Source organism: Aulonocara stuartgranti (assembly GCF_965226115.1).
Source record: "Aulonocara stuartgranti genome assembly, chromosome: 1".
Classification (NCBI taxonomy): domain Eukaryota; kingdom Metazoa; phylum Chordata; class Actinopteri; order Cichliformes; family Cichlidae; genus Aulonocara; species Aulonocara stuartgranti.
In genome coordinates this window covers 16,582,134-16,597,006 of record NC_138939.1, presented here as the reverse complement: position 1 = coordinate 16,597,006, position 14,873 = coordinate 16,582,134, and the positions used below count along the sequence as shown (strand labels likewise).

The 14,873-nt window shown below is 39.9% G+C and overlaps 1 protein-coding gene across 1 annotated transcript; it reads right to left on the bottom strand.

The window, feature by feature from the left end:
- Positions 1–1,062: 1,062 nt before the first annotated feature.
- On the bottom strand, positions 1,063–6,113 carry eif3m (eukaryotic translation initiation factor 3, subunit M). Its single transcript, XM_082533245.1, has 11 exons — positions 6,000–6,113; positions 5,222–5,354; positions 4,531–4,669; positions 4,310–4,433; positions 4,056–4,150; positions 3,821–3,904; positions 3,629–3,728; positions 3,079–3,160; positions 2,484–2,627; positions 1,757–1,817; positions 1,063–1,291 (listed from the first exon to the last, which is right to left on the bottom strand). Exons 1-11 carry the CDS (start codon positions 6,039–6,041, stop codon positions 1,168–1,170), a joined length of 1,128 nt encoding a protein of 375 aa, XP_082389371.1. The 5' UTR covers positions 6,042–6,113; the 3' UTR covers positions 1,063–1,167.
- Between the last annotated feature and the right edge of the window lie 8,760 nt (positions 6,114–14,873).

Here is a 14,873-nt window from a genome sequence, read left to right as displayed (position 1 = left end):
TGCTCTGTGCTCCACCTTGCGGGTGGCTATATTTCGGAGAAGGTGTTTTGTGATTTACGCCCTATGATAAGAACGGGGGATGCTGCTCCCTGTGGGCAGCTGGACAGAAGTGAGCAGTGAGCCATAGCAGACCTCTGGTATGACAGGAAAAAAAACAGTGTACTATAGCAAGAAATGTATACATCTGTGCCCATTTAATCTTAGTAAAACATTTTCTTAGCAAGACTTAAAGAGCTAATTTTACAGAATTAGAGGCAGTCCAATACAAAAAGTAAACAGCTGTAGGTTTAACTGTCAAAGAAAAAGCACTGTAGATTAGGGGGTGGAGATTCCAGGGTGCAATGTCAGTACTCTGCACTTTGTCAGTTTGTGCTGATTAAACCATAGCCCCTCAGGGAGATAACAGACCCCTTTTACACCTAATGCCTGGGCAATATATCATTAGATTTCACACATCCCAATGCTCTGGAGTGGTGCCTGAAACAGATTATTGTGCTAAATGATGGCAGTTTACTTTATATCAATGGGCGAGGCCACAGTAATCTAACAGCAAAACTTATTTTTAAACTTCTCAGATGCTCTCACACAATGCATCATGCTGACCACAGCTGAACAGTATATCTACTAACCCAAAGGGCAGCTTCAGATTTGCACAGGCACTGAATCAACCAGTGCCGTAAGTGTTAATATTACAGTATTGTAGCTCTGACCTCAGCAGACGGGGTCATTCTAAGTTCACACTGCCATTGTCACTTCTCTTGTGTTCACACACAAGTGACCCTCCTCTTGAGAGCCATTTCTCACCCCAAGCCTCAGCTCATCTGGTTTACCGCCATGCTTACCTTTAACTAAAACCAGATGTTGAGACCCACTAGAGGATGAGCCCCAATTAAAGTCACTGTACAGCTTGGTTAGATAATGATATGGGGTAGTTGTTTAAAAAGATTCATTACTGCACATTTATTACCCATTAATGGCACTTTAATGTACATAAATTAAGTTTGGTTTGAGCATTAATAAAACAACAACAAAAAAAAGATTAAGACACGAAGAGCAACACAGTTGACTGTCGCTGTTCTTTTATTGGATGAATAAAAAACCGACCATTGCAGTCTGGGAATTTGGAAAGCACTAAGAACCAGTCTAAACAGTTGGGGTAAAGTGGGATTAAGCAGAAGGTGACAGGGCTTGCAGACTGGTCTTGACGGTTGCTAGATTGCCCTTCCAGGAGCTGAGGCTGTCGTACAGCTGCTGCCACTGCTGCTTGCCAAAGGTGCGGTGTGTGCTGTGGCTGAAGGGGTGGAGATAGAATTTTTTGTTTTAAAAATGACACAGGCCAAAGTCATACACAGAGCTCGATAAATGTGCTATGATAAGCTAATGACACTGCCATACAGACTTGTTTAAGACATGACTAAACACTCAAAAAGGAGGCAGGTTTGAATTTAAAAAACAAAAACAATTACATTTTCTGCAGCCTCCAGCATAACATAGATAAAAAAGCAACCCTAATCAAAGAAGATGAAAAAATAAAGCCTCACAAATGTGAGACCTTGAATATAAACCTGAAGTTTTGTAAATGAACAGAACTGCAGTTTTTTTAAAGTTGTTTCACTTCTACTTTTGAAACCAGTGAGAAGACAACCAAGGTGATCAGAAAGTCTTGTCTTTAATAAAAAAAAACAAAAAACAGAATAATATAACAACAGAATAATGACGCAATATGTTTAGAGAACAATGTATAATGACCACATACCTCACAACAACTTTTCGCTGTGTTTGGTCGATTTTGCAGTATACCATTTTGGTCCGAACAGCTAAAATGAAAAAGCAGGTAAGAGGTGATTAAAAGACAGCAAGAGTTCTGACATTACATCAACAGGTTTGTTGTCGAAAAAAATAAAATCAAGTGGTTGTTACAAAGAAAATGCTATTTAAGATTTCAAACCGACTTGATCCCAAATTGCTGTGACATAATACACCTGGAGGTAGGAATAACCTCACAAAAATGCAGCTGCAGTTGTATGGCAGGAAAAACCATTTGCTCTAAAGATTTAACACGTGACTGGTGGAAAACATAATAACCTTATAAAAGATTTAAATTTTATGTTTAAGTGGAAGGATTTTACACGGGGAAAGATTATTTTGTAACAAAGCAAAAACATGAACCTCATTTTTTCACCCAAATGAAATTATATTTTCAGTGACGGTTTTGATTGATAAATTGAAATCTGTCCAGTAGATTTATATAAAGCAGTGACGTAATGAGTACTGAAATTTTTTTTTGCTTATCTTATTTCTTTGCTGAATAATAAAATGCAAAATTGGGACTAAACCAGAAAAAAAATGCATTTTAATAGGCTACTCTGCTTACTGATGAACAAACAATGAACTGGTCTTGTATGATTCATTAGAATCGCTTCACATCATGTTCAATCACTTTCCTTTGGGAAAGAGAGGAACGTGGCAAGAATTGTTCATACCGTCAATGACAAAAGCCTCAACGTCATCGGCTCCAATCTGCAGTTCCTGCTGCATGGTGTCAAAGGAGATCTCCTTGAATTCCACCGCCATGCCCATGAATGTCAGCAGACGCATCTTGGCCATGTTTTGCTCATGAGACAGGCCTGGAAAGCAACGTGCAGGGATCATTAAGCACAAAACAGTCACAGTCAATTAGTCTTGACTCAGGGAGTTTCCCTGTGTTAATTGTTTCTAGATTTAGGAGACTGCAGTAAGGGAATCTACTCATTAACACAAACATCACTCCACAGGGTCTGTTTTGAGAGTCCATCCTACACAAGCTTTTAATTACACTTAAACCTTTAGTAGTGAGACGATAACAACGTGAACGCACTTTTCTGTAGTGCTGACACAGCACAAGATTGTGTGAGAAACACTAGCTCCTCAAAGCACAAACGATGCTCAGCTACATGTAAACTTTAAAAGAAAATCTCATCCGTGCATTTCTATTACATATAATTAATAATCTATACACTTTTTTTTTACCTTGTCTTCTGGTTTCTGTTTGCATTTCCATGTGTCATGTGTATAACAGCTCACATTATGGCTACTTACCAAGAGAATCAATGAAGTCTTTGTTATTCTGGTAAAATTTGACATATGCTGCCAATTTGGCGCTCACAAAGATGGTTAATAGCTGAAAAAGAAGAGGGAGAAGAGGGTCAAATGCCACTGTATGATGTACAATCAGCTTGATTGTTGTTTTGTTCACACAGGCTAAAAGTTGTTAGACTTATCTACGTCAGATTGCTGAAAACTGTAGACGCACCCTGAATAATTTTTTGTCATAGACTGAATGCACTCAAGTAGAAATGTTCTAGATTCCTCAAGTGAATCACTCAAACTTAATAACCAGTCTCATGTGTGACGTGGATTGTACTGTCATGACACAACATTATAAAAATAAATGCTTTATGTGCTTTGTGGAGTATGAAAGGCACTGAAAGGCAAATTGTGATGAGGGTTATTGGGGCAGATGTTTCCATTTATATACAAATATCCATCCATCCATCCATATTCTTCTGCTTATCTGCAGCCGGGTCTTGGCGGAAGAAGCCTAATAAATAAATAATTATAAATGCTCTATGCAATCTCTAGCACTTACGTCATGGATGAGTTCCCCCTCCAAGAAGCGAACAGGTTTCAGGGTGAGCAGGTGGTCAAACAGGAAAGTGTTGGGATCTTTGAGAGCACGGACGATACATCTAAGAGACGGCAGACAGATGCGTTAATGTACTGCTGAGGAGGACAATGCTGAAGTGTAATCTCAAGCGTTCAACAAGTTCTACAAGCTTACCTGTGGGCATCAACGCGTGCTTGTGAAGCATTGTCTTCTGTGTAACTTCCAAGTAGCTCAACCATCACTTTTGCTGCAGCTTCGCTATAAAATAAATAATTATATTGTTGAAAATGCTTCTACTGAGATATTCTATGCAGAACATTTTCATACACTCTTATGTCTAAATTTTATCTTGTCCTTTTTCTTTTCTCTTGAAGTAATCCGTACACAAAGAAACCCTATGTGGATTTACCTTTTCTTGCAGTCAACAAGTGCTTCGTATACCAGCCTCAAAAGTGTGTGCTTCTTCTCTGTGTTCAGGTTCCAGTCAACAATCCACTTGCGCACCTGATTATGGGCACAAATACATATGATACATTAATTACAAAGGGCAAAAAGAAAATGCAGAAATATTGGTTTACTAGCTCAGTAAACCAAGGCACTGCATTATAACACCAGCAGTGTTTTTGGCCAGTCATACGGATTAATCACCATGAACGTATATACCTGATCAAGTTCAGTGGGGATGAAGGATATGGCGTTACAGGTGGCGGCCACTTTGATGAGGCTGCAGAAGACTGTGTACCTCACGGGAGTGTTCTCATCCATGCCATGAAACAAGTTACTCAGCCTGTGACACCAGAAAGTAAAAGAGATTACATATTTGCAAATAAATAAGCAACCTCTTATTTTGAAAGTTTTCAGGGAAAGGACTCGATGGGACTAACAGCTGCATTCTGAGGGAGGGTCTCTCTCCTTCACGGAACTTCACAAGCTTCTCACATAGGCTTTCAATGAGAGCCTCCTGCTTGTCTGTCTCCAGGATCAACAGCAGAGACACGATGCTGTTCATCACGCTCTCAACATCTGTGGAGAGAGAGAGGGGGCCATGAGCATTAAGACACTGTTGCACAATTTTAGGGCATTAATTGTCAAACAAACATTTAACAAGACAGCAAATTTAACCAGACAAGTTAACTTAACCCTCTGCATCCCACAACAAACATGGACAGGACACACCTGGACGGGAGGTGTGTTTCCACTACTGTTTATGTACAAAAGTGTTTTTATAGACAAAGTATATGAAGTGGCTCTAATGTTGTCAGACTCTGACACTCAGCAAATGAACACTCATGCAATGTGAGAATGTAATCAAACTGTTTATCAGAGTGTGACTTTTAAGACACTCGAGCCTAAAATTATGTTGTAACCAGATGGTGTTGTTATACCCAGCTTGTTGTCCCCAAGATGGGATGGTCTGACAACAAGGAACTCTGATAATATCCTGAAAGAAATTACACGTTTTATGCATGTTCTTGTGCATTCGAGTCCTGCCTTCAGTTCAGGAGGTGAAGCCTGAGGTAAGGATGAAGAGGATGAACTAATCAAAAAGGAGCAGCAATTTTCTTCATCGCCTACCTTTATCATCGTCTCTAAGGCAGACATCGCACGCCTCGATGATCTGAGCCAGATCTACGTGAAGACCGCCTTCAGCGTTCTCCTCTGAGATTTCAGCTCCTTTAGATTTAATATAGGCTCTCAGCTCTGAAGCCTGCAGTACAAAATACATTTATATTAAAAACAATACATAAAATACACAGTAAATACAGAGCATTTCAACATTTAAGAGAACGAAAAGTGGCAAATTACGTGCTCGCATCAGAGTGGACATTATATTTAAGAAAAAGGTATGGACGACTTTATTTATCTATACTCTTACATCTCTTTTTTTGTGGCTGACTAAAATATGGACTGTAGATATATAGTGGACAGAAACAAGCAACTGTTTGAGTGAAGGTATTATCCTTTCTATATCCAGTCTATTGAATCGTGTGTGTAGAATTTTTACGCCTTTGTTTGTTTAGATGTGCGGCAAAACAGCTAGCAACATTAGCTATTATTAAACCCCAAAAGAAACTTACGACACGCTAAACCCCAACCACGATGATCTTAAAAATATACCTATTAAATTACCTACAAGAAAATGTGGATGACAGGATATTTAACATATTTGCTTAAAATGTTTTACCACGCATATCCTAACAATAAGCGTGCAGATATCAGCTGCTACGACCGACAGTTAGCATTTTAGCTAGCGAGCATGCTAAGTTTTTTGATTGGGTATCATTTAGCGACTCATCCGCGACAATATAACGCTTATATCTACTCCACGAGTTATTGTAAACGTAGATTGTACCTGATCTTCTTCCGTTATGTCGATAAATGCTGGTACGCTCATTTTCTTGTGATTTTGTGAGCCTAGATGATGAAATCCACGCTCGCACCACTACAGAGCTCTGACCGGAAAAGAACAAGCGACAAAATTCTTCTTCCGGGTCATGTTTTGTTAAAGCCACAGTAGCCTTAACCGAAGGCTGTTGGTTGGCGCTTGTGTAATACCCGAAGTACGTCTGTCCTTATTGCTACTTTTAAATACGCCGAGGATTAATCTAATGGACACGAATTAGACTATAATCTGATTCCTGTCCATGATGGTTTATATATTGTGAAAACTGCTAAATTGTATTTGTCATGACTTCCTCTGACTTCCATTGCCTCTAATTTATGTATTCCTCTCCTTTCCTGGAGGATTATCCCTGGATGTCTTGGATGAGAGGTGAACCTGAACCCTGTGAAAGGTTATCTGATTTAGCTGTAGTCCATCTTTGCAGACCACCATGGAAGGCCTGGCCAAGAGCTCTCCAAAGTAGGAAACACCGCCAGTGTCAAAGGGCAGTGTTCTTCACCATACACCCGCTGACCTATGGATGCACGTGTTGGGCCCCTATACCGTGCGGGATCCTGTGTATTGTTACAATGGCAGGTTACTTGGTGATTGAGGTGAAGAGGGTAAGTGCAGCAGGAGGTCACCCTGAAACTATGGAGTCGAGTTACTGACATCTAAGTACAGGGTGACGACACTGGAGTCTTATTAAACTCCAAGCTCCAACATTCACCTCATCTGCCATCAGGATCTGTGTATTTTTCACAAAATCGGAAACTATGGAAACCCATGACACTGCATCATCACTGGCTGGTAGTCAGTTATTTCTCATAGCACTTACAGAAAGGGAACTTAAATCTGTTGCATCGAGGATAAATAGCTCAAAATAGTGGACTGGGGGGAAATGACTGAAGAAGCGTTTCATCATATTGCTCGTATGATGCGTCATCTTGTTGGGAAGGCAAGTGCCTGGTACGATATCCCAGCTTCAAGATCTCCCTGCCCTTGTGAGCTGTCATGGCAAAGAATTTATAGCCATTTCTCTACAAGTGTGCTTGTGTAACACCGAGGCTTTCATTATCTGATTAACAGCTGTTGTCAAGTGCCTGGTGTATTTCAAGTCCAGAATAAGAGTTTTGTGTGCTTTGAAGCTCCAGGTGCATGTGAGACATTGTTTTTGTCTTCTTTAAAAGGTATTTAAAGTGTCATGGAATGTTATGATGTTTAATAGTCTTTATCATATTTGTCGAACAGTGCTCTGAAAATAGCACTGAAATTGGAGCGCAATAAACCTTTTAACTCAGAGGAGCCCGTACCTGGTACATGTATTAAACTGGGATTTAGTCTGTCTTATATCATTAAAAATCTAAACTGGCATAGATGACTTTAGAGGAAAGAAAATAGGCTAGCAGCAGATTTCACCCTTTTTTCAGGTACTGACACTGATGTGTCTTAGTGTGTATTTTTTCCTCTCTTTTATTCATTTGTTTGTTTTTGTTGGCAGAATTTGTGAAAGGCTAGTTGTAATTCTGCTTTTGTCAAGCATTGTTCCCGTATAAGGTTGTGAAATAATGGTAGACATTGCCAAAGATTTTTCATTAAAATCTTCTCTTCTCTTGTGTTATGGTAAATTCCAATTCTCCTTTGTGTGTACGTGTGTGTGTCTGTGTTACAGTAGGTTGTTATTTTTCTCGGGGGAACAGAAAGTGATACTTTTCATGTGTTTATCTTGTAACTATTACTTCTTTCTTTTTTTTAAAGACTGCATTGTAGCTATAGAAAAACTTCAAAAATGACTAAAATGCAAATAAGAACTTTAGGTGTTGGTTCATGCTCCATCTTTAATATTCCTCAACCCACAGTATATGTCTGCTAAAGCTAATTGGAAACAATATTTATTGTTAAATGTCTGCACTGACTTCATCCCTATTTGCTTGAAGGAAAATTGCACACGCTTTCATGCTAAACTGCTGGCGAATTGCCTGCTCAGCCTCCTCAAAGATAAATGACTGTGTCATAATAGCTGGTTGAGCCCAGGTGTCTGTTTTCTCCCTGTCGGCCAGCCAAGTGATGAGTATCCATGTAAACCAGTCTCATGGTTGTCATCCAACATGGCTGCCTACCTTCCACCCACTAATTGTCTGGTTCCCACAGTTCTGCCTGCTTTCACAGTCTCCAAAAGATCCCCTTGCTCAGACTCATCTATCAGCCAGTGACCTTGTCAGAGAGCGTCGCATGAGTAACTTCCCTATTTCTCTAGGTGGAGCAAATTGCTTGTTAATTACTTATAAGCTGACCCATCCTCCCTTAAAAAAGGTAAAAACACATACAGTTAACAAATAAAACATTAAAGTCAAAGTCTTAAGTATGAATAAGTCTAAGGCCAAAGTGTTGCATGGCATATAAAATCCTATGGGGCCAATCTGATGGGCTTTTGTTGTTCATAAATGCAGGCAAGAAATGTATAATAAATCACTTTGATGATGACCTCTGGGTTTTTATTTATTTATTTCACAATAACCAGTTTACTAGCACAGAAACTAGTAAACTGGTTATTTTATTTTATTTACCTTTTCTGCTCCGTACTGAAATTATTTTGGTTTGAAAGTTGTCTTTAATCCTCTTTAAATAGTTTTTTAAAAAGTCCTGAGGCTAAAAAAGTGCTGATTAGGTTAAATTCAACATAATTGTAAGGGCAACTGGTAATTGTGGTTAAGTCTACAGGAAATGGATATACAATAAGCCTGTGTAATGTCCTTTGCAGTTTTGTGTGTTTCATTTTCACGCTCTGAATACATGTTTGATGAGCAGTCTCATCAAGCTGAATGCCTGTTTATTCTTGTGATCACTTATCTCCTCTTCAAGCAGATAATCAATCATGCACTGCAGCTAATGTCACACCTTTGCACTTGTGAAAAATTTTTTTTAGTCCACATAGAATTTCTGGTGATCGGCTGTGTTGTGTACACCTTCTAGATGGGTGAAAAAAAGTCTTTAGATCACCAGAAAAAAAAAATCAAATACCATTGTTATCTTACCGCTGTTATCTCACATAATGCTCCGCTTTATATCACACTGAGGATCACAGCAATCAATCAGTGTGAGTTTGCATTTGTGGTTTTGAGTTATCTGAAGTTGCTAATCCCTCAATGTGGAATTTGTGTGCTCTGTTTCAACCTAATGGCATCAGCAGGGAATAAAAGCTGCTGTTTTACAGGAACTCTAGCGTTCCTGTCTAGCAATGGCGTGTCCAGCGGGGTGGCCTGTGCCCCCCCAGGCCACCCCGCTGGACACGCCATTGCTGTCTAGATAGATTGAGTCACTACACTAGAACTGTGGCTCTGTCGATGATGGAATGGCCTCTTGTCATCAGAGAGTGTTTATATTACACACTCTCACAGGCTAGTAGGGGCAATAAGAGTTTAAAAGTCACAGACACAGTCAAAAAAAAAATCTAATGTGTTTCCACCAGGGATACATTGTGCAATGTCTGGCGCGAAGCTATAGATGCCAGAGCTCAGAAATACTAATTAGAGGCATGTTCAACTACGTGACCCTGTAACTGCAAGATTCTGTTTAGACTGTTTCATCAGTGCTGATAAATGCAATGGTGAAGACAGAGAACAGACAACTGTTAAAACTTTCTCAGTAATGAATGTAACTGACAAAAAAAAGCAGAATTGTGTTTTTTTCTTTTTCCAGAAATTATTTAGGGTTTTCAGTTCAATTCAATTCAGCTTTATTTAGATCTTACCAAATCATAACAACAGAGTCGGGGCAAGGTGCTTTATACTGTACGGGAAAGATCCTACAGTATTCTGGGGTGGCTGTAGCTCAGGTCAGCCACTAATCAGAAGGTCGGTGGTTCGATCCCAGGCTGCCTCCTGGCTGCATGCCAAATATCCTTGGGCAAGATACTAACCCTGTGTTTGCCTACTGGTGGTGGTCAGAGGGCCTGGTGGCGCCTGTGTCCGGCAGCCTCGCCTCTGTCAGTGCGCCCCAGGGCAGCTGTGGCTACAATGTAGCTTGCCATCGCCAGTGTGTGAATGTGTGTGTGAATGGGTGAATGACTGAATGTAGTGTAAAGCGCTTTGGGTTCCTATGGACTAGAAAAGCGCTATACAAATGCAGGCCATTCTGGATAAAACCACAACCATCAATCAGCCCCCCTGTGAGAAGCACTTTGTGACAGTGGGAAAGAAAAAATCTCTTTTAAGAGGAAGGAACATCTAGCAAACTGGTTGGGTAGAAGGTGGGGGAGGGGCTGAAAGAGAAAAGAAAAGAGGACAGGGAGACAGGACAATACACGGAGTAATGAAGTAAGAAGACAAGTGAATGGCATCCGGCAGTGCTATACAAAGACTTGGGAATGGAAAAATTGAGTGGTGAAGATGTGTTGTTTACGTCACAGTGTATCACAGTGTTGAAACAAACAAACTTAGGTTGTTGTTGTTTTCTTTTAACAGACTTATTTTCCAGGCCAAACAAAGATCGTGTCATGAACTAGCTGTGTGCAGGCAGATGAGGACCCAAATGCAAAACTCACGGAGACAAAGGCTGAACTCAAAATCTCTGCTTTATTGCAGGCTTCACAAAGAAACAGAACTAAACTGGGAATGCTAAATCGAGGGAACACAGAGAAGGGAACACAGGGAAGGGAAGAGACGTTGACGACGGGACACTGAACTGAAGGAGATGTGGACATAAATGCACAGAGGGTTAACGAGGGAAGTGGGAGCACATGGGGAACACAGGTGACACTGATAACCATAACAAGACACGGCAGGAGCAAACACAACACTGACGGGAGACCATCAAAGTAAAACAGGAAGCACACAGAGGCAGACCAGGGGGAGAGAGAGAGCACGGGGAGAGCACAGACATAACGGGCTGGGGAAGACAAGGAATAAAACACAAGGAGGGGAAACGAGGCCTCACAGATACACAGAGGGGGCACACAGGGGGTAAAGTCACGAGGGGAAATCAAATAAGCAACATCTTAACAGAACAACCTAGGAACCATGGCATAAATAAAGAACAAAATACAAAAACAAAAAGCTTTATTATGTGTTTGTATCAGGACTGAGAAAATTGCAGCAAATCAGTATTTCCTTACAACCATGTGTCAGAGTTCACGGTCTCATTTTGTGCTGATTGCAGTAACTTGTATATTTTCCCATCACTGTTCGCATATCTCATAGTTATCCTGTAAACATTTCCTCACCTACCTTCAGAATGAGCCTCGAGGGTATGACAACAGTCTCTAACCGCTACAGATATCTTAAAATGTTTTCTGATGACTGTGTAAGCCTCAGCCACAGCTGCTAGGGTGTGACCGCGTGGAAGAGGTTGTGAATTACTGTAAAGAACCGATAAAGACTGACCTTGATCTTGACACACACCCATCTGCTAGGATGAGACATCACTGAGGAAAACTCACTAGTGCGGCACTGACATATGAAATGAGTGTAAAATAATAATTTACACTTTCCTCAGAATTAAAAGTTGGTTTCTTAACTTCTATAAATAATAATAATAATAATTATTATTATTATTCTCATTTCAGATTGCGGGTTAATGATGATGATGATGCGTCATATGCTTATGCTTGTACTTATACATTCCCATAAAGTGACACAAACCACTCTTAACAGAATTTTAACCTTCTGAGTCACAGATATGTCCCAGAGTGAGATGTAGGTCATGTAGTCATCTTATGGCCAGACGTTTTAATCAATGCTTTATGCAAGGTCAGGATCATTATCTTTGGTGGCTTGCACAAGGCTCATTTACCTTTTTGAAAGTAGAGATTACAAATACAAACATGTGAATAAAGTGCCTTTATTTATAGTTGTTCTTTAACAGATCACCAAGAGTAGCAACAAAACAATTCAAACTCTTCTTGTCGTTGGATATCATTAAAAATGTTTTTTTTTCTTTCTGTGCCTTAATGCTTCATTGTCCCACAACTCGTAAAGAAAATGCAGACTAACATGTTGTAATGAACAAGAGTGCTGACATTTGTTGCTGTTCATTAATCACACGCATACCACCCTGTTTCTTGTTGGTGGATGACGTGTTATTATGCTGCTGAAAATAGCTACAAGCTAAAAACTGCAGTGCTCAATTTGCTTATTGTTTCATTTCGTTTTACAATTAATTCATGTATTTGTGTCTTTACTAGTGGAGTCGTGTAATGAGAAAAAAACTAGTGTTAATGATCTGTGTAATTTATTGACTTTATTGAGATTAATAAAGCTTTCAGAAATGCATTTTAAAGACATTCTTTTTTTGAAAGCATTTATCTTGGTTGAGTTTTGTTAGATATACTTGTTAAGCTGCTTATTAATGCAAATATCTAATGAGCCAACCACATGGCAGCAACTCAATCATTTAAGCATGTGCCGTGGTCAAGATGACCTGTTAAAGTTCAAACTGGGCATCAGAATGAGGAAAAAAGTCATTTAAGTGTGGTGCTGTTGTTGCTGACAGATGTGCTGGTCTGAGTACTTGAGAAACTGCTGATCTACTGGAATTTTCTGCACACCAATGTCCAGGGTTTAAAGAGAATGTTCCAAAAAAGAGAAAATATCCATTTAGCAATACTTCTCCGGCAAACATACCATGCTGATGAGCGAGAGGTCAGAGAAGTATGGCCAGACTGCTTCGAGCTGATAGATAAGCAACGGTGACTCAAATAACCACTTGTTACAACCAAGATAGGAAGAAAAGACGGGCTACAGCAGCAGAAAACAACATCGGCTGCTACTCCTGTTAGCTAAGAACGCTAAACTCACACTAAACTGAGGTTGCATTTCAAGCAGATTCACCAAAACTGGACAACAGAGGTTTGTAAAAACGTTGCCTTGTCTACAAAATTTGTGCTCTTACATTCTGATGGTAGGGTCAGAATTTGGCGTGGGCAACATGAAAGTATGGCTGCATCCTGTTTTGTATCTGCAATTAAGGCTATTGTAGGTGGTGTTTTCTTAAGACATTTCAGGCCACTTAGTACCAACCTAGCATCATTTAAACATCTGAGTATTGTTGCTGCCCATGCCTATCCCTTTATCCCTGACAGTGTACAGTGAATCATACAATGCTCTCATAAAGCTCAGATCATCTGAAACTGGTTTCTTGAGTTTGAAAATGAGTTCACTGTACTCAAATGACTTCCACAGTCACCAGATCTGAGTCTAATAAAGCACCTTTCGGATGTGGTGGAATGAGAGATTTGCATCGTGGATGTGCAGCTGACAAATCTGCAGCAACTGTCATGTGAATATGGACCAAGATTGCTGAAGAATGTTTCCAACACTTTGTTGAATCCATGCCACGAAGAATTTAGGCAGTTCTGGTGGAAAAAGGGGGGCTGAGCCCCTATTGTAACTATCAAGGTGTACCTAAAAAAGTGGGAAGTGAGTGGATTTCCTTTTTGCATTTCACAGAGGCTCACCTACTGAAGCTTTTCAAATGAATAAAAATGGCCAATAAGAAGAAACCAGTGGGTGTTTAAAACATCACTGGACAAGTGTTGAGGCTGACACGTGACCTGTAGAACTGCACATTCTCCCGCAGACCTTTCTTCTCTGTTTCTTATCTCCAGTCTGATATACCACGCTTTGAAGAGTGCTTGGAGTTGATATGGGCTAATTAAAACAAGTGTACAAGCTTTATAGAACATAGCTTGGTGTTCTCTTTAAGAAGAAAAAAGTAATTTGAGGTAAGGAACAAACAGTTCCATGTGTACCCTTCCTGTTTAACAGAAACCAGCATATTTAGAAATAAGCAGGGATTTGGGTTTTTCTGTGCCACTCTCAGCACATCAAACTAACACCTGCTGCTCTTTGGCATTTCTCTGCTGCTGTTAAATGCTATAACAAAGCTACTGCACTTCTGATTACTAATATTTCAAAAATGTTAATAAATCATTTTAAATCAGCAGTGCTCTTGTTTTGAAAAAACAGAAACTGCCTTGTAACCTATGATCAGATCCAATAGCTTGAACGCAGATGTTTATTTAAATGGAAAAAGTAATTTATTTTGCATCTGTCCTGCCAGGTCAAATATCTCTGTAGTTTATCATGCATCTCTCTGGCTTCTCAAATTCCCCCTTAGTCATCGTGCTGTAGAAAGTTCCAGTCTTGTGTATTTCTTGTTAGGGGTCAGAGGCAGTATTGACCATTTCCTTTCTACTGCACAGTAATGTTGTTTTAAACCCTGAGTTAACCATAGATCGATCTGAAGAATGGGTGTATTTGGGGACTGCCATTCGTCATAAGGCTTGAAAGGGTTGTTTTCTCCCGACCCTGTCACCTTTGATGAATTCCCATTAAAGGCTCCACTCTGGAAGGCACAGCCAGCATTTGCCTTGGCTCAGACACACTGCATTTCCTCCTCTTTCTCTTTCTAAGTTTGACAAGATACTTTTAATTGTTCCACAACCTTTTGTCCATAAAGGACATCATTTTAGTTTCTGTTTGTTTGTGATGGGCGGACCACACAAGGTTTTTAAAAACTGCATTGGGAGAAATTAATTTTCTTCGCTTCTATTTTCAAATCTGCGATGTGGACATCCTCTAAATGTCAGCGTGTTCCTCAGGGATGTGGGGCTGCCTTTGCACTTGTTTATTTCCAAGAATAGAGCAAGTAGGAAAACTCTTAATCTTCTCCATGTCCGCAAACCACCCAGATGAATCTGTGCTTTAAATTTTAAGGGCATTGTAAGGTTATGACCACTGTAATGGATTTCATCAGATACGGTCAAGAAATTCCTGGAATATTTCAGAAAGCAGCAATTCAAAGTACTTACCATGAGTACTGAAAGACGCATCACTGTAATTTTGC